Genomic DNA, 19509 nt, shown 5'->3' with positions numbered 1-19509 from the left:
AGAGAGAGGGGCAGAGAGAGAGAGAGCGGGGGCAGAGAGAGAGAGAGAGCGGGGCAGAGAGAGAGAGAGCGGGGCAGAGGGAGAGAGAGAGCGGGGCAGAGAGAGAGTGAGACGGGCCAGAGAGAGAGAGAGAGCGGGGCAGAGAGAGAGAGAGAGCGGGGCAGAGAGAGAGAGCGGGGCAGAGAGAGAGAGAGAGCGGGGCAGAGAGAGAGAGAGAGCGGGGCAGAGAGAGAGAGAGAGCGGGGCAGAGAGAGAGAGAGAGCGGGGCAGAGAGAGAGAGAGAGCGGGGCAGAGAGAGAGAGAGAGAGCGGGGCAGAGAGAGAGAGAGAGAGCGGGGCAGAGGGAGAGAGAGAGCGGGGCAGAGAAAGAGAGAGAGCGGGGCAGAGAGAGAGAGAGCGGGACGGAGAGAGAGAGAGAGCGGGACAGAGAGAGAGAGAGAGCGGGGCAGAGAGAGAGAGAGAGAGCGGGGCAGAGAGAGAGAGAGCGGGGCAGAGAGAGAGAGAGCGGGGCAAAGAGAGAGAGAGCGGGGCAGAGAGAGAGCGGGGCAGAGAGAGAGAGAGGGAGAGGGGCAGAGGGAGAGAGAGAGCAGGGCAGAGAGAGAGAGTGCTAAAGTGCAAAGGGACTTGGGAGTCCTAGTCCAGGATTCTCTAAAGGTAAACTTGCAGGTTGAGTCCGTAATTAAGAAAGCAAATGTAATGTTGTCATTTATCTCAAGAGGCTTGGAATACAAAAGCAGGGATGTACTTCTGAGGCTTTATAAAGCACTGGTTAGGCCCCATTTGGAGTACTTTGAGCAATTTTGGGCCCCACACCTCAGGAAGGACATACTGGCACTGGAGCGGGTCCAGCGGAGATTCACACGGATGATCCCAGGAATGGTAGGCCTGACATACGATGAACGTCTGAGGATCGTGGGATTATATTCATTGGAGTTTAGGAGGTTGAGGGGAGATCTGATAGAAACTTACAAGATAATGAACGGCTTAGATAGGATGGACATAGGGAAGTTGTTTCCATTAACAGGGGAGACTAGGACGCGGGGGCACAGCCTTAGAATAAAAGGGAGTCACTTTAGAACAGAAATGAGGAGAAATTTCTTCAGCCAGAGAGTGGTGGGTCTGTGGAATTCATTGCCACAGAGGGCTGTGGAGGCCGAGACGTTGAGCGTCTTCAAGACAGAAATTGATAAATTCTTGATTTCTCGAGGAATTAAGGGCTATGGGGAGAGAGCGGGTAAATGGAGTTGAAATCAACCATGATTGAATGGTGGAGTGGACTCGATGGGCCGAATGGCCTTACTTCCGCTCCTATGTCTTATGGTCTTATGGGGCAGAGAGAGAGGGAGAGAGAGAGAGGGAGGGGAGGAAGTGGGGGTGGTGGAGTGCTGGGTGAAAATGCCAGAGGAATTAACACGTCTGGTTGGGGAGACAGTACTGAGATGAGGATGTTTAGGGCTTATTGTCCGCTCGTGTTTACTGGTCCATTCGAACCCAGAGACTCGGAGCTTGCTGCCCCTTCCCTATCCACACATCAGAGTGGAACTAACCAACCAACTGCTCGCTTCAAACATCGTCAGTTTCTCATCCATCCTGAGAACCCATTGGATATTACTGGAGATGGTGGAGATAGGGGAGAGGATGGTAGCATGTATTAGAGGCGAGGGGAGAGGGTGAGGGGAGTGGGGAGTGGGGAGTGGGGAGAGGGGAGAGGGGAGAGGGGAGAGGGGAGAGGGGAGAGGGGAGAGGGGAGAGGGGAGAGGGGAGAGGGGAGTGGCGAGAGGGGAGTGGCGAGAGGGGAGTGGGGAGTGGGGAGTGGGGAGAGGGGAGAGGGGAGAGGGGAGAGGGGAGAGGGGAGAGAGTGGCAGTGATGGATGAGGGAGCTGGAGGGAGAGGGGAGGGGAGGGGAGGGGAGGGGAGGGGAGGGGAGGGGAGGAGGGGAGGGGAGGGGAGGGGAGGGGAGGGGAGGGGAGGGGAGGGGAGGGGAGGGGAGGGGAGGAGAGGGGAGGGGAGGGGAGGGGAGGGGAGGGGAGGGGGAGGGGGGGAGGGGAGGGGAGGGGGAGGGGGGGAGGGGACGGCCGCAGGGAGTTGGTCAGATTCTCAGACATTGTAAAGTTGCTCCCAGTTTGTTGAGACATTAATTCACGCTTGGCATTGGTGAGGGAGCTCAGGGAGCGGGACTTACCCTCCGAGGGGGTGGGTTTTAACAACAGGGTCTCCTCATCCTCCTCATTCTCTTGGTTCTCGGCTGCACAAGCTCCACTCTCCAGCTGTTGCAGGATGGTGGGACAGATGTGTCTGAAAGCGGCGCTGTCTATCCGACTGCTGTTGTTCAGATTGTGAACCGCAAAGAGCTGTGAGGAAGAGAAGCACTGAAAGAGAAAGGACAGCACGGGTCAGCCATTCCTCAGGACACTGATTGACCCCCCTGACCCCCAGCCCAGAGGTCACACCCTCCGCCTGACCCCCGTCTCCCAGCAACTTCCGTAGCCCAGAGGTCACACCCTCCGCACTCTGCCTGACTCCCGTCTCCCAGCAACAGCCGCCAGCCCAGAGGTCACACCCTCCGCCTGACCCCCGTCTCCCAGCAACTTCCGTAGCCCAGAGGTCACACCCTCCGCACTCTGCCTGACCCCCGTCTCCCAGCAACAACCGCCAGCCCAGAGGTCACACCCTCCGCCTGACCCCCCATCTCCCAGCAACATCCCTCAGCCCAGAGGTCACACCCTCTCCCTGACCCCCATCTCCCAGCAACGTCCCCCAGCCCAGAGGTCACACCCTCCGCCTGACCCCCCCGTCTCCCAGCAACATCCCTCAGCCCAGACGTCACACCCTCGGGCTCCGACTCCCTTCCCATTAACAATAGACCAGGAGGACAGAGTTGTTGAGGATTACAAAGGTAAATGACAGAGGTTGAAGACTTGTGAGTGCAGGGGATGAGGTAGCGAGTGTCTATGTGCGTGTCATTGAATGTGACAGGCCGTGTTGAGAAGGCAGTTAATGCAGCATAGAGAATCTTAGATTTCATTAACAGGGACGTAGGTTACAGGAGCAGGGAGGTTATGTTTAAACTCAGCTGGAGTATTGCATCCTGTTCTGGGGGCCACACTTTCGGAAGGATGTGAAGACATGAGAGTGGTTCAAGGGATGAGGAACTTCAGTTAATGAAGATAGATCGAAGAAGTTTGGACTGTTTTCCTTGGAGAAGGTTGAAAGGAATTAGGCAGAGTTATTGAAAACCATGAGGGGTCTGGACAGAGTAGCGAGGGAGAAACTGTTCCCACTCATGATGGATATAGGAGACATGGTTAGTAAGTTTGCAGATGACACCAAGATTGGTGGCATAGTGGACAGTGAAGAAGGTTTCCTCAGATTGCAACAGGATCTTGATCAATTGGGCCAGTGGGCTGACGAACGGCAGATGGAGTTTAATTTAGACAAATGCGAGGTGATGCATTTTGGTAGATTGAACCAGGGCAGGACTTATTCAGTTAATGGGAGGGCGTTGGGGAGAGTTACAGAACAAAGAGATCTAGGGGTACAGGTTCATAGCTCCTTGAAAGTGGAGTCACAGGTGGACAGAGTGTTGAAGAAGGCATTCGGCATGCTTGGTTTCATTGGTCAGAACATTGAATACAGGAGTTGGGATGTCTTGTTGAAGTTGTACAAGACATTGGTAAGGCTACACTTGGAATACTGTGTGCAATTCTGGTCACCCTATTATAGAAAGGAGATTATTAAACTAGAAAGAGTGCAGAAGAGATTTACTGGGATGCTACCGGGACTTGCTGGATTGAGTTATAAGGAGAGGCTGGATAGACTGGGACTTTTTTCTCTGGAGCGTAGGAGGCTGAGGGGTGATCTTATAGAGGTCTATAAAATAATGAGGGGCATAGATCAGCTAGATAGTCAATATCTTTTCCCAAAGGTAGGGGAGTCTAAAATTAGAGGGCATAGGTTTAAGGTGAGAGGGGAGAGATACAAAAGTGTCCAGAGGGGCTAATTTTTCACACAGAGGGTGGTGAGTGTCTGGAACAAGCTGCCAGAGGTAGTAGTAGAGGCGGGTACAATTTTACCTTTTAAAAAGCATTTAGACAGTTACATGAGGAAGATGGGTATAGAGGGATATGGGCCAAATGCGGGCATTTGGGACGAGTTTAGGAGTTTAAAAAAGAGGTGGCATGGACAAGTTGTTTCCATGCTGTAGACCTCCAGGACTCTAACTGGAGGATTGTGGAGATGGAGCAGAGATGTGATTAGTTACAGGCTGTTGTGGAAGTCTTACACACAGGACACAGACAGAAATTAACTGACTGACAAAGTGTCAGAGGGAAATGGACAAGTTTACGCTGTAACTCTCAGCTCAAAGGGCTGCGATGTGAGGATCGAGGTGTGGACGGTGACAGTGACAAATTGAAGAGAGGGGCTTGTGCGACAGCGAGACAGACTGGGGGAAGGGGGGGGGGGCAGAGGTACAGGGATGGGAGTGACCCCTGTGATAATCCCCCATGTGACAAGTGGAACCATCAGTCCCTGAACCCGATCAAACAGACTGTACGGGGCAAGGAGCTCAACTCAAACCCTGACTTACACCAAAATTAAACAAGGGGGGGGGGGGGGGGTGGGGGGAGTGGAATGAGCGCTGTTACAGAGTGGGGAGAGGAGAAACTATATCCCTTCAGCTCACTCAGAAATATTATCAACTAACTGGCAAGATGCAAAAACGTCTCACTCTGTGCGGTAAACTTGGTGATAAACTCAACTCAGTGGTGACAACACAGACAACGCATCTTTGGAAAAAGCTGACTGTCTGGAAAAGAGTTTGAGTTACTGCATTCTGAGCGCACATTTAGAACACAATCTGGTTCGAGCAGAGTTGAATGCTGAGTTGACGAGGGAATGTTGAGTTGCTGTCTGTGAGCTGCAGTGTGTGTGTGAATTTTCTTGCCTGAGCCTTCGTTACCCCTCCGTACTCTGGTTCTGATTGCTGCCTGTTTAGTGTACGTGGCTGTATTGTACATGAAGTGAGCAGAGGAAAAGTTGTGTTAAAACGATAGACTTGTTGTTAAAGCAATTGCTTTATTCTGTTGAGAGATTGGTGATTGGAATTGGAGTACACATTGGAATTCCGAAGAATGAGGGGAGATCTTATAGAAACATATAAGATTATGAAGGGAATAGATAAGATAGAAGCAGGGAAGTTGTTTCCACTGGTGGGTGAAACTAGAACTAGGGGGCATGGCCTCAAAATAGGGGGAAGCAGATTTAGGACTGAGTTGAGGAGGAACTTCTTCACACAAAGGGTTGTGAATCTGTGGAATTCCCTGCCCAGTGAAGCAGTTGAGGCTACCTCATTGAATGTTTTTAAGGCAAAGATAAATTTTTGAACAGTAAAGGAATTAAGGGTTATGGTGAGCGGGCGGGTAAGTGGAGCTGAGTCCACGAAAAGATCAGCCATGATCTCATTGAATGGCAGAGCAGGCTCGAGGGGCCAGATGGCCGACTCCCGCTCCTAGTTCTTATGTTCTTCTGATTGTGGGGCAATAAAATGTGACGCTTTACACTTTGGTCTAACTCCCAAGGTTATCTAATTGTAAAAGAGTGTTAAACTTTTAAAATATAATTTCTTGGGAATTTATCTCAGTTTGAATGACAGTTTTGAAGAGTAAAGAAGAATGAAGACTCCCGAATTACTCCATTTCCTTGGTTTTCTTTCAACATGTTATTTTCATTTCCATTTTAAATTGTAAAGTTTGTATGAAAGATAAATGCTGTGTAGGATGTGTGTTGGGAAACTTCCAGTGGGTGTGTGCGTCTGTAATAAATAATTTACGTTGATTTTCTTTGTTGTGTTGCAAGCTTCAATGTTTTAATATTTTTTTCCCTTCAATTGTGATCTTGCAATACTGAGTATAATATTCAGGACTGAGCTGGGGAGAAATTTCTTCACACAGAGGGTGGTGAATGTGTGGAATTCACTCCCACAGAAAGTAGCTGAGGCCAAAACGTTGTGGGATTTGAAGAAGAAATTAGATACAGCTCTTGGGGCAAAAGGGATCAAGGAATATGGGAGGAAGGGGGGAATCAGGATATTGAATTTGATGATCAGCCATGATCAAAATGAATGGCGGAACAGGCTCGAAGGGCCGAATGGCCTCCTCCTGCTGCTGGTTTGTGTGTTTTAAATGTGAGCAGTGAGCTGAATTAAAAGTGTAATTAGGAACCAGGCAAATATTTGAATCCTTAATCTTGGGTCTAATTGCTGGCGACAATTCCTGCTCAAAGAGATGTATAACATACATTGTGAAGGTTCCTTTGAGCACAATGTTTAGAAAGCAGATGGAAAATTTAAAAATCAAAGCATATATAAATTGGAAATAGTCCACACAAGAGTCTGATGTCATTACCAATAAGATTTTGGCTACAGCAACTTATATTTATGTAACAACTTGTCACTAAAGGTTACTCAAGGCATTTAACAGATAAGATCTGACATCAGGAATCAGGGTTGATGCCAAAAGCTTAGTGAAAGCAGGATGTTTTCAAGAGTATTTCAACAAAAGAAATATCGAAAGAGTGGCCTAGGGGAGGAATTGCAGAGCTCAGAACAAAGAAAATTACAGCACAGGAACAGGCCCTTTGGCCCTCCAAGCCTGCACCGACCATGCTGCCCGACTGAACTAAAAACCCCTACACTTCCAGGGACCATATCCCTCTATTCCCATCCTATTCATGTATTTGTCCAGACGCCCCTTAAAACTCTCTATCGTATCTGCTTCCACTCCCTCCCCCGGCAGCGAGTTCCAGCTGATTGCCAATGGTGGAATGATTAGAATTTGGGATACTCAAATCAGGGGGGCAGAGACCTCAGACATCTGTGGGGCCGGAGGAGGTTAGGATAGGGTCAGAGATAGGGAAGGGATGACCCCACAGAAAGATTGAAAATGGGGCATTGGTTAACATGGAGCCAGTGTAGATCGGCAAGGTCAGAGGTTATGGGTGAATGGGATTTGGCGCAGGTTTGGAGAGAGGGCAGGAGATGAGCTGAGGATGAGGGAGTGGACATGAAGCAGTTGAGTCCTGACCTTGGAAAGGTTAGCAGTGCCCAGGTCTGTTGGTATCTTGGCGTTCCCCACGCCCACATCCAGCCGGTTAAGGAGTGCCTTCAGCTGATGGAGCACCATGACCTCATTGTCCCCGTAACGGTCCAGAAGATCATGGAGAAAAGCCATGGGCAGTGCCGTCACATTGGCCTCTGCTCTGGCCACTGGCAGTGGGAGCCAAAGCACAAAGACCAGCCACAGGTTGTGATGGTCAGGCCAAAGCCACATCCTGAGAAAAGAAAGAAAGTCAGATATAGAAACATAGAAAAACTACAGCACAAAACAGGCCTAGAAGGTAGGGATATGCCAAACATATCCCTACCTTCTCGGCCTAACTATAACCCTCCATCCTATTAAGTCCCATGTACTCATCCAGGAGTCTCTTAAAAGACCCTATTGAGTTCGCCTCCACCACCACTGACGGCAGCCGATTCCACTCACCCACCACCCTCTGTGAAAAACTTCCCCCTAACATTTCCCCTGTACCTACCCCCCAGCACCTTAAACCTGTGTCCTCTCGTAGCAGCCATTTCCACCCTGGGAAAAAGCCTCTGAGAGTCCACCCGATCTATGCCTCTCAACATCTTATACACCTCTATTAGGTCTCCTCTCATCCTATGTCTCTCCAAGGAGAAAAGACCAAGCTCCCTCAGCCTATCCTCATATGGCATGCCACTCAATCCAGGCAACATCCTTGTAAATCTCCTCTGCACCCTTTCAATCTTTTCCACATCCTTCCTGTAATGAGGCGACCAGAACTGAGCACAGTACTCCAAGTGGGGTCTGACGAGGGTCTTATATAGCTGCATCATTATCCCCGGACTCCTAAACTCAATCCCTTGATTGATAAAGGCCAGCACACCATACGCCTTCTTAACCACCTCCTACACCTGAGGGGCCGATTTTAGATTCCTATGGACCCAGACCCCAAGGTCCTTCTGATCCTCTACAGTACTAAGAGTCTTTCCCTTTATATTGTACTCCTTCATCCCATTTGACCTACCAAAATGGAGCACGACGCATTTATCTGGGTTGAACACACTCGGATTGGTCTGGGCCAATCATCTTAGAGTGAGATCTCTGCCCAACATCAGTCAACAGAGTAACTCTTCCTGACACAGAGAACAACGGCTAAACTTGCAAAGAGATCGTTAGTGGCTATAAGGTGTGAGGACACCGTGACATTCGACATAAGAAATAAGAATGAGAATGGTGACAAAAAGTGTGAGCCACATTGTAGATGAAAGGAAGTTTGAGGAAGGGAACAGAAATACCACACAGAACTTCAAACCATGGAATGCCCCCCAGAGTGCTTCATCACCAATTCAATACTGAGGAATTCTGGTCACTATGTGACAGAATGCAGTTTGCAAGATCCCATATGCAGCAATGTGACAATGGCCCAGATCAGCTGCTTTGGTGACGTTAGCTGAGGGATGAATCTTCGCGAGGACACTGGTGAAAACTTGCCTGTTCTTCATGCCGTGGGATCTAGTACATTCACCTCAGAGGACAGATTTACTATGCCATCCGAGAGGCGGCAGCTCCAATATTGCCGCTGTCCTCGGGGAGCGTTTTTGTATTTCCACCTCTGCTCCAAGCCTTGGCTGAGAACTCCCCGACTCTGACTTGTAAATGAGAAACATCAGGGGGAAAATTGAGATATAAGCATAAATCCCAGTGCAATTCTGAGGGTCAGTACTGAGGGAGTGCTGCACTGTCAGAGGGTCAGTACTGAGGGAGTGCTGCACTGTCAGAGGGTCAGTACTGAGGGAGTGCTGCACTGTCAGAGGGTCAGTACTGAGGGAGTGCTGCACTGTCAGAGGGTCAGTACTGAGGGAGTGCTGCACTGTCAGAGGGTCAGTACTGAGGGAGTGCTGCACTGTCAGAGGGTCGGTGCTGAGGGAGTGCTGCACTGTCAGAGGGTCAGTACTGAGGGAGTGCTGCACTGTCAGAGGGTCAGTACTGAGGGAGTGCTGCACTGTCAGAGGGTCAGTACTGAGGGAGTGCTGCACTGTCAGAGGGTCGGTGCTGAGGGAGTGCTGCACTGTCAGAGGGTCAGTACTGAGGGAGTGCCGCACTGTCAGAGGGTCGGTGCTGAGGGAGTGCCGCACTGTCAGAGGGTCAGTACTGAGGGAGTGCCGCACTGTCAGTGGGTCAGTACTGAGGGAGTGCTGCACTGTCAGAGGGTCAGTGCTGAGGGAGTGCTGCACTGTCAGAGGATCAGTACTGAGGGAGTGCCGCACTGTCAGAGGGTCAGTACTGAGGGAGTGCCACACTGTCAGAGGGTCAGTGCTGAGGGAGTGCCGCACTGTCAGAGGGTCAGTACTGAGGGAGTGCTGCATTGTCAGAGGGTCAGTACTGAGGGAGTGCCGCACTGTCAGAGGGTCAGTACTGAGGGAGTGCTGCACTGTCAGAGGGTCAGTACTGAGGGAGTGCTGCACTGTCAGAGGGTCAGTACTGAGGGAGTGCTGCACTGTCAGAGGGTCAGTGCTGAGGGAGTGCCGCACTGTCAGAGGGTCAGTGCTGAGGGATCAGTACATTGACTGGGTTCAGCATCCATTCTGCCTGTTACAGGTCCATCAGTCTTAGAGAGGTGAGCTAGAATCATAGAATCCCTACAGTGCAGAAGGAAGCCTTTCGGCCCATCAAATCTGCATCAACCACAATCTCAGCCAGGCCCCATCCCCGTAACCTCATGCATTTACCCTAGCTAATCCCCTGACACTGAGGGTCAATTTAGCATGGCCAATGCACCGAACCCACACACCTTTCGGACCGTGGGAGGAAACTGGAGCACCCGGATGAAACCCACACAGACACGGGGAGAATGTGCAAACTCCGCACAGACAGTGACCCAAGCTGGGAATCGAACCTAGGTCCCTGACGCTGTGAGGCAGCAGCGCTAACCACTGTGCCACCCCATTGAATGAGATTGCTCTGTGTGTCCCCCCCCATTACTCCGACATTCCCATCCCTGAGCTTTTTAAACTGATAACTAGTTGCAGGTGTGGGTCTAATTGTGACCGTCTCTGTCACATTGCCCTGAGGAGGGGAAAGCAAAGGCTGGCGGGTGAAGGAGATCACAGGTTGACCTCTCCAGGGATGTCCTAACTAGAGGTTACACCCCAATGGTTCAGTCTGTGGCTGAAGCTTCACTGAAAGGATTGGGACATCAGAACTGATACTTCACCTTTGACCAGGTCCGTATGTCCCAAAGTGATGGACAGTGAATCGAGTCCTTTTGGATGAGCTGTCACGGAGTCAGGTGCTGAGCTTCTTTGCGGCTGTTGGAATATTTCACACTCTGTGCTCCTAAACGTGGGAAAATAACATCATTTACAGAACCAGCAGTGAGCCTGTTTTGGAAAAAGTACTTTGCAATGCCTACTGGCCCAGACCCGTATCGAGGAATGATGTGATCTGGCCAGCAATTCACAGCTGGGTTCCAGTTCACCAGCACCAGGCTTCACTGAAGGCAGCAGACGTCCCTGAACTCCTGTGCTGCCAAGGGGAACTGTGCTGATAAAGGGAACAGTTTGCTTGGCTATTTGTTTCCACTTTAGTTTAGTTTGCTTTCCTGCAGCAGACAGGTGGGAACATTTCCCTTCCATCACCGATCATGTGCATCAGTATCAACTCCTGTACATGTAGACGGAGCTTTACTCAGTATCTAACCCCGTGCTGTCCCTGTCCTGGGAGTGTTTGATGGGGACAGTGTAGAGTCAGAGAGGTTTACAGCATGGAAACAGGTCCTTTGGCCCAACTTGTCCATGCTGCCTTTTTTTTTTAAACCCCTAAGCTAGTCCCAATTGCCCACATTTGGCCCATATCCCTCTATACCCATCGTACCCATGTAACTGTCTAAATGCTTTGTAAAAGACAAAATTGTACCCGCCTCTCCTACTACCTCTGGCAGCTTGTTCCAGACACTCACCATCCTCTGTGTGAAAAAATTGCCCCTCTGGACCCTTTTGTATCTCTGCCGTCTCACCTTAAACCTATGCCCTCTAGTTTTAGACTCCCCTATCTTTGGGAAAATATATTGACTATCTAGCTGATCTGTGCCCCTCATTATTTTATAGACCTCTATAAGATCACCCTTCAGTCTTCTACACTCCTGAGAAAAAAGTCCCAGTCTATCCAGCCTCTCCTTATAACTCAAACCATCAAGCTCGGTGGCATCCTCGTCAATCTTTTCTGCACTCTTTCTAGTTTAATAATATCCTTTCTATAATAGGGTGACCAGAATTGCACACAGTATTCCAAGTGTGGCCTTACCAATGTCTTGTACAACTTCAACAAGACGTCCCAATTCCTGTGACCAATGTTCTGACCAGAAGCTTCACTGAAAGGATTGGGACATCAGAACTGATACTTCACCTTTGACCAGGTCCAGACGTCCCAAAGTGATGGACAGCGAATCGAGTCCTTTTGGATGAGCTGTCACGGAGTCAGGTGCTGAGCTTCTTTGCGGCTGTTGGAATATTTCACACTCTGTGCTCCTAAACGTGGGAAAATAACATCATTTACAGAACCAGCAGTGAGCCTGTTTTGGAAAAAGTACTTTGCAATGCCTACTGGCCCAGACCCGTATCGAGGAATGATGTCCACATGTAGAGGGAGCTTTACTCTGTATCTAACCCCGTGCTGTACCTGTCCTGGGAGTGTTTGATGGGGACAGTGTAGAGGGAGCTTTACTCTGTATCTAACCCCGTGCTGTACCTGTCCTGGGAGTGTTTGATGGGGGACAGTGTAGAGGGAGCTTTACTCTGTATCTAACCCCGTGCTGTACCTGTCCTGGGAGTGTTTGATGGGGGACAGTGTAGAGGGAGCTTTACTCTGTATCTAACCCCGTGCTGTACCTGTCCTGGGAGTGTTTGATGGGGACAGTGTAGACGGAGCTTTACTCTGTATCTAACCCCGTGCTGTACCTGTCCTGGGAGTGTTTGATGGGGACAGTGTAGAGGGAGCTTTACTCTGTATCTAACCCCGTGCTGTACCTGTCCTGGGAGTGTTTGATGGGGACAGTGTAGAGGGAGCTTTACTCTGTACCTAACCCCGTGCTGTACCTGTCCTGGGAGTGTTTGATGGGGACAGTGTAGAGGGAGCTTTACTCTGTATCTAACCCCGTGCTGTACCTGTCCTGGGAGTGTTTGATGGGGACAGTGTAGAGGGAGCTTTACTCTGTATCTAACCCCGTGCTGTACCTGTTCTGGGAGTGTTTGATGGGGACAGTGTAGAGGGAGCTTTACTCTGTACCTAACCCCGTGCTGTACCTGTCCTGGGAGTGTTTGATGGGGACAGTGTAGAGGGAGCTTTACTCTGTACCTAACCCCGTGCTGTACCTGTCCTGGGAGTGTTTGATGGGGACAGTGTAGAGGGAGCTTTACTCTGTACCTAACCCCGTGCTGTACCTGTCCTGGGAGTGTTTGATGGGGACAGTGTAGAGGGAGCTTTACTCTGTATATAACCCCGTGCTGTACCTGTCCTGGGAGTGTTTGATGGGGACAGTGTAGAGGGAGCTTTACTCTGTATCTAACCCCGTGCTGTACCTGTCCTGGGAGTGTTTGATGGGGACAGTGCAGAGGGAGCTTTACTCTGTATATAACCCCGTGCTGTACCTGTCCTGGGAGTGTTTGATGGGGGACAGTGTAGAGGGAGCTTTACTCTGTATTTAACCCCGTGCTGTACCTGTCCTGGGAGTGTTTGATGGGGACAGTGTAGACGGAGCTTTACTCTGTATCTAACCCCGTGCTGTACCTGTCCTGGGAGTGTTTGATGGGGACAGTGTAGAGGGAGCTTTACTCTGTATCTAACCCCGTGCTGTACCAGTCCTGGGAGTGTTTGATGGGGGACAGTGTAGAGGGAGCTTTACTCTGTATCTAACCCCGTGCTGTACCTGTCCCGGGAGTGTTTGATGGGGGACAGTGTAGAGGGAGCTTTACTCTGTATCTAACCCCGTGCTGTACCTGTCCTGGGAGTGTTTGATGGGGGACAGTGTAGAGGGAGCTTTACTCTGTATCTAACCCCGTGCTGTACCTGTCCCGGGAGTGTTTGATGGGGACAGTGTCGAGGGAGCTTTACTCTGTATCTAACCCCGTGCTGTACCTGTCCTGGGAGTGTTTGATGGGGGACAGTGTAGAGGGAGCTTTACTCTGTATCTAACCCCGTGCTGTACCTGTCCTGGGAGTGTTTGATGGGGACAGTGTAGAGGGAGCTTTACTCTGTATCTAACCCCGTGCTGTACCTGTCCTGGGAGTGTTTGATGGGGGACAGTGTAGAGGGAGCTTTACTCTGTATCTAACCCCGTGCTGTACCTGTCCTGGGAGTGTTTGATGGGGACAGTGTAGAGGGAGCTTTACTCTGTATCTAACCCCGTGCTGTACCTGTCCTGGGAGTGTTTGATGGGGACAGTGTAGAGGGAGCTTTACTCTGTATTTAACCCCGTGCTGTACCTGTCCTGGGAGTGTTTGATGGGGGACAGTGTAGAGGGAGCTTTACTCTGTATCTAACCCCGTGCTGTACCTGTCCTGGGAGTGTTTGATGGGGGACAGTGTAGAGGGAGCTTTACTCTGTATTTAACCCCGTGCTGTACCTGTCCTGGGAGTGTTTGATGGGGACAGTGTAGAGGGAGCTTTACTCTGTATCTAACCCCGTGCTGTACCTGTCCTGAGAGTGTTTGATGGGGACAGTGTAGAGGGAGCTTTACTCTGTATCTAATCCTGTGCTGTACCTGTCCTGGGAGTGTTTGATGGGGGACAGTGTAGACGGAGCTTTACTCTGTATCTAACCCCGTGCTGTACCTGTCCTGGGAGTGTTTGATGGGGACAGTGTAGAGGGAGCTTTACTCTGTACCTAACCCCGTGCTGTCTCTGTCCTGGGAGTGTTTGATGGGGGACAGTGTAGAGGGAGCTTTACTCTGTATCGAACCCCGTGATGTACCTGTCCTGGGAGTGTTTGATGGGGGACAGTGTAGATGGAGCTTTACTCTGTATCTAACCCCGTGCTGTACCTGTCCTGGGAGTGTTTGATGGGGACAGTGTAGAGGGAGCTTTACTCTGTATCTAACCCCGTGCTGTACCTGTCTTGGGAATGTTCGATGGGGACAGTGTAGAGGGAGCTTTACTCTGTATCTAACTCCGTGCTGTCTCTGTCCTGGGAGTGTTTGATGGGGGACAGTGTAGAGGGAGCTTTACTCTGTATCTAACCCCGTGCTGTATCTGTCCTGGGAGTGTTTGATGGGGGACAGTGTAGAGGGAGCTTTACTCTGTATCTAACTCCGTGCTGTCTCTGTCCTGGGAGTGTTTGATGGGGGACAGTGTAGAGGGAGCTTTGCCCTGTAAAGCTCACTTGGCACTGCAGGACCTGACATTGAATAGAGCACACTGTTCAGTGTGAGTGGTGAAGTGTTTAGCACATAGCCGTGGGGAGAGTGGGGTGGGGTGTCAGTCTGATAGTTGAGTTGATCTTGGCTCGATATTTGGCAGATTATCTGGATCTCATGATGTCAGAGGGGGCAGGTCAACATGATCCCTTGGCTGGTCACTGCCGTAAATTATCTGAAAATAAATATCCAACAACTTGTGGAGAGGGTGCGAACGCTTTATCAGAGCCCAGTTCAGGGAGCGCTGATTGTCCCCGAGTACCCAGTCCAAGAGGAGCTGGGTGTCTATGGGTGCCGTGTCGAAAGGGTGCTCACACTCTCCCTGGGTTCCCGGCCTCCAGTACCAGACCTGCCATTGGAAGATGAGGGAGCCAATGATTTTAAGCGCTCTGGTGTGTGACATCAGAACAAAGAACAAAGAAAATTACAGCACAGGAACAGGCCCTTCGGCCCTCCAAGCCTGCACCGACCATGCTGCCCGACTGAGCTAAAACCCCCTACCCTTATCCTTCTATTCCCATCCCATTCATGTACTTGTCAAGACGCTCCTTAAAACTCACTACCGTATCCGCTTCCACTACCTCCCCCGGCAACGAGTTCCAGGCACCCGCCACTACTCTGTGTAAAAAGTCTGTCTCGTACATCTCCTTTAAACCTTGCCCCTCGCACCTTAAACCTGTGCCCCCTAGTAATTGACTCTTCCACCCTGGGAAAAAGCTTCTGACTATTCACTCTGTCCATGCCTCTCATAATCTTGTAGACTTCTATCAGGTCGCCCCTCAACCTCTGTCGTTCCAGTGAGAACAAACCAAGTTTCTCCAATCTCTCCTCATAACTAATGCCCTCCATACCAGGCACCATCCTGCTAAATCTTTTCTGTACCCTCTCCAAAGCCTCCACATCCTTCTGATAGTGTGGCGACCAGAATTGAACACGATATTCCAAGTGCGGCCTAACTAAGGTTTATAAAGCTGCAACATGACTTGCCAATTTTTAAACTCAATGTCCAGGCCGATGAAAGCAAGCATGCCGTATGCCTTCTTGACTACCTTCTCCACCTGCATTGCCACTTTCAGTGACCTGTGTACCTGGACACCCAGATCCCTTTGCCTATCAATACACTTAAGGGTTCTGTCATTTACTGTATATTTCCTATCTGTATTAGACCTTCCAAAATGCATTACCTCACATTTGTCCGGATTAAACTCCATCTGCCATCTCTCCGCCCAAGTCTCCAACTGATCTATATCCTGCTGTATCCTCTGATGGTCCTCATCGCTATCCGCAAATCCACCAACCTTTGTGTCATCCGCAAACTTACTATTCAAACCAGTTACATTTTCCTCCAAATCATTTATATATATTACAAAGAGCAAAGGTCCCAGCACTGATCCCTGAGGAACGCCACTCGAAAACGCCACCCTACCCTCATCAATCATCATCGTCACTTCCTCGAAAAACTCGATCAAGTTCGTGAGACACGACCTCCCCTTCACAAAACCATGTTGCCTCTCACTAATACGTCCACTTATTTCCAAGTGGGAATAAATCCTGTCTCGAAGAACCCTCTCCAATAATTTCCCTACCACTGATGTAAGGCTCACCGACCTGTAATTACCTGGATACTTCTTGCTACCATTCTTAAACAAAGGAACAACATTGGCTATTCTCCAATCCTCTGGAACCTCCCCTTTCCACTCCATCTGACGAAGGAGCAGCGCTCCGAAAGCTAATGCCATTTGCTACCAAATAAACCTGTTGGACTTTAACCTGGTGTTGTTAAAACTTTTACTGTGGTGACCTCACCTGTAGCCAGTAAGGATACAAAGATTTCTCTCAAGGCCTCAGCAATTTCCTCTCTTGCCTCTCTCAGTATTCTGGGGTATATCCCATCAGGCCCTGGGGACTTGTCTATCTTAATGTTCCTCAAGAACCCCAATACCTCCTCCTTTCTGATCTCAACATGACTCAAACTATCTACACATCCTTTCCCAGACTCATCATCCACCAAGTCCTTCTCTTTGGTGAATACTGACGCAAAGTACTCATTTAATACCTCGCCCATTTCCTCTGGCTTCACACATAGATTTCCTCCCCTGTTCGTGATTGGGCCAACCCTCTCCTTGGCTACCCTCTTGCTCTTTATTTATGTATAAAAAGCCTTGGGATTTTAGAACATAGAACATAGAAGAACTACAGCACAAACAGGCCCTTCGGCCCACAAGTTGCGCCGGTCATGTCCCTACCTACCTAGGCCTATATATAGGCTTACCTATAACCCTCAATCCTATTAAGAAACATAGAAACATAGAAAAACTACAGCACAAAACAGGCCCTTCGGCCCCACAAGTTGGGCCGAACATATCCCTACCTTTTCGGCCTACCTATAACCCTCCATCCTATTAAGTCCCATGTACTCATCCAGGAGTCTCTTAAAAGACCCTGTTGAGTTTGCCTCCACCACCACTGACGTCAGCCGATTCCACTCGCCCACCACCCTCTGTGTGAAAAATTTACCTCTGACATCTTCTCTGTACCTACCCCCCAACACCTTAAACCTGTGTCCTCTCGTAGCAGACATTTCAGCTCTGAGAAAAAGCCTCTGAGAATCCACCCAATCTATACCTCTCATAATCTTGTACACCTCTATCAGGTCACCTCTCATCCTTCGTCTCTCCAAGGAGAAAAGACCGAGCTCCCTCAGCCTATCCTCATAAGGCATGCCACTCAATCCAGGCAACATCCTTGTAAATCTTCTCTGCACCCTTTCAATCTTTTCCACATCCCTCCTGTAATGAGGCGACTAGAACTGAGCACAGTACTCCAAGTGGGGTCTGACGAGGGTCTTATATAGCTGCATCATTATCCCCGGACTCCTAAACTCAATCCCTCGATTGATGAAGGCCAGCACATCATATGCCTTCTTAACCACCTCCTCCACCTGCGGGGCCGATTTTAGAGTCCTATGGACCTGGACCCTAAGGTCCTTCTGATCATCTACAGTACTAAGAGTCTTTCCCTTTATATTGTACTCCTTCATCCCATTTGACCTACCAAAATTTTCCTTAATCCTGTTGGCCAAAGCTTTTTCGTGACCCATTTTAGCGCTCCTTACTTAAGTTTCTTTCTACTTTCCGTGTATTCCACACTTGCTTCATGTGTTCCCAGCCTCCTAGCTTTGACAAATGCTTCCTTTTTCTCTTTGACGAGGCTCACAATATCTCTCATTATCCAAGGTTCCCAAAACTTGCCATACTTATCCTTCATCCTTCCAGGAATGTGCCGGTCTGAATTCCTATCAACTTACACTTCAAAGCCTCCCACATGCCAGATGTGGATTTGCCCTCAAATGTCTGCCCCGAATCTACATTCTTCAGTTCCTGTACTGAGGGAGTGCCGCACTGTCAGAGGGTCAGTGCTGAGGGAGTGCCGCACTGTCAGAGGGTCAGTGCTGAGGGAGTGCCGCACTGTCAGAGGGTCAGTACTGAGGGAGTGCCGCACTGTCAGGGGGTCAGTACTGAGGGAGTGCCGCACTGTCAGAGGGTCAGTGCTGAGGGAGTGCCACACTGTCAGAGGGTCAGTGCTGAGGGAGTGCCGCACTGTCAGAGGGTCAGTGCTGAGGGAGTGCCACACTGTCAGAGGGTCAGTACTGAGGGAGTGCTGCACTGTCAGAGGGTCAGTGCTGAGGGAGTGCTGCACTGTCAGAGGGTCAGTACTGAGGGAGTGCCACACTGTCAGAGGGTCAGTACTGAGGGAGTGCTGCACTGTCAGAGGGTCAGTGCTGAGGGAGTGCCGTACTGTCAGACTGTCAGTGCTGAGGGAGTGCCGCACTGTCAGAGGGTCAGTACTGAGGGAGTGCCGCACTGTCAGAGGGTCAGTACTGAGGGAGTGCTGCACTGTCAGAGGGTCAGTAGTGAGGGAGTGCCGCACTGTCAGAGGGTCAGTACTGAGGGAGTGCCGCACTGTCAGAGGGTCAGTACTGAGGGAGTGCCGCACTGTCAGAGGGTCAGTACTGAGGGAGTGCTGCACTGACAGAGGGTCAGTGCTGAGGGAGTGCCGCACTGTCAGAGGGTCAGTACTGAGGGAGTGCCGCACTGTCAGAGGGTCAGTACTGAGGGAGTGCCGCACTGTCAGAGGGTCAGTACTGAGGGAGGGCCGCACTGTCAGAGGGTCAGTGCTGAGGAAGTGCCGCACTGTCAGAGGGTCAGTACTGAGGGAGTGCTGCACTGACAGAGGGTCAGTACTGAGGGAGTGCCGCACTGTCAGAGGGTCAGTACTGAGGGAGTGCTGCACTGACAGAGGGTCAGTACTGAGGGAGTGCCGCACTGTCACAGAGTCAGTACTGAGGGAGTGCCGCACTGTCAGAGGGTCAGTACTGAGGGAATGCTGCACTGTCAGAGGGTCAGTGCTGAGGGAGTGCTGCACTGTCAGAGGGTCAGTGCTGAGGGAATGCTGCACTGTCAGAGGGTCAGTGCTGAGGGAGTGCTGCACTGTCAGAGGGTCAGTGCTGAGGGAATGCTGCACTGTCAGAGGGTCAGTACTGAGGGAGTGCCGCACTGTCAGAGGGTCAGTACTGAGGGAGTGCCGCACTGTCAGAGGGTCAGTACTGAGGGAGTGCTGCACTGTCAGAGGGTCAGTGCTGAGGGAGTGCTGCACTGTCAGAGGGTCAGTGCTGAGGGAATGCTGCACTGTCAGAGGGTCAGTACTGAGGGAGTGCCGCACTGTCAGAGGGTCAGTGCTGAGGGAGTGCCACACTGTCAGAGGGTCAGTACTGAGGGAGTGCCACACTGTCAGAGGGTCAGTACTGAGGGAGTGCCTCACTGTCAGAGGGTCAGTACTGAGGGAGTGCCGCACTGTCAGAGGGTCAGTGCTGAGGGACTGCTGCACTGTCAGAGGGTCAGTACTGAGGGAGTGCCGCACTGTCAGAGGGTCAGTGCTGAGGGAGTGCCGCACTGTCAGAGAGTCAGTACTGAGGGAGTGCCGCACTGTCAGAGAGTCAGTACTGAGGGAGTGCCGCACTGTC

The 19509-nt window shown here is 50.7% G+C and overlaps 1 protein-coding gene across 3 annotated transcripts in view; it reads right to left on the bottom strand.

Moving 5' to 3' along the window:
* Window positions 1–19509, bottom strand: part of slc39a14 (solute carrier family 39 member 14) — an 86596-nt gene that overhangs the window by 40305 nt on the left and 26782 nt on the right. For 2 of the 3 annotated variants that reach the window (XM_078239683.1, XM_078239685.1), the window contains exons 2-5: window positions 11483–11604; window positions 10293–10414; window positions 7082–7328; window positions 2182–2368 (exon numbers count right to left, since the gene is read on the bottom strand). In XM_078239683.1, coding sequence (XP_078095809.1) covers window positions 2182–2368; window positions 7082–7327 — 433 coding nt within the window. In that variant the 5' untranslated portion in view covers window position 7328; window positions 10293–10414; window positions 11483–11604. The remainder of the gene's footprint in view (window positions 1–2181; window positions 2369–7081; window positions 7329–10292; window positions 10415–11482; window positions 11605–19509) is intronic. The other variant, XM_078239684.1, reaches the window with a different exon arrangement.

This window comes from Mustelus asterias, chromosome 22, assembly GCF_964213995.1.
Source record: "Mustelus asterias chromosome 22, sMusAst1.hap1.1, whole genome shotgun sequence".
NCBI classification, from domain to species: Eukaryota; Metazoa; Chordata; class Chondrichthyes; order Carcharhiniformes; family Triakidae; genus Mustelus; species Mustelus asterias.
This window is presented reverse-complemented; position numbering and strand designations above follow the sequence as displayed.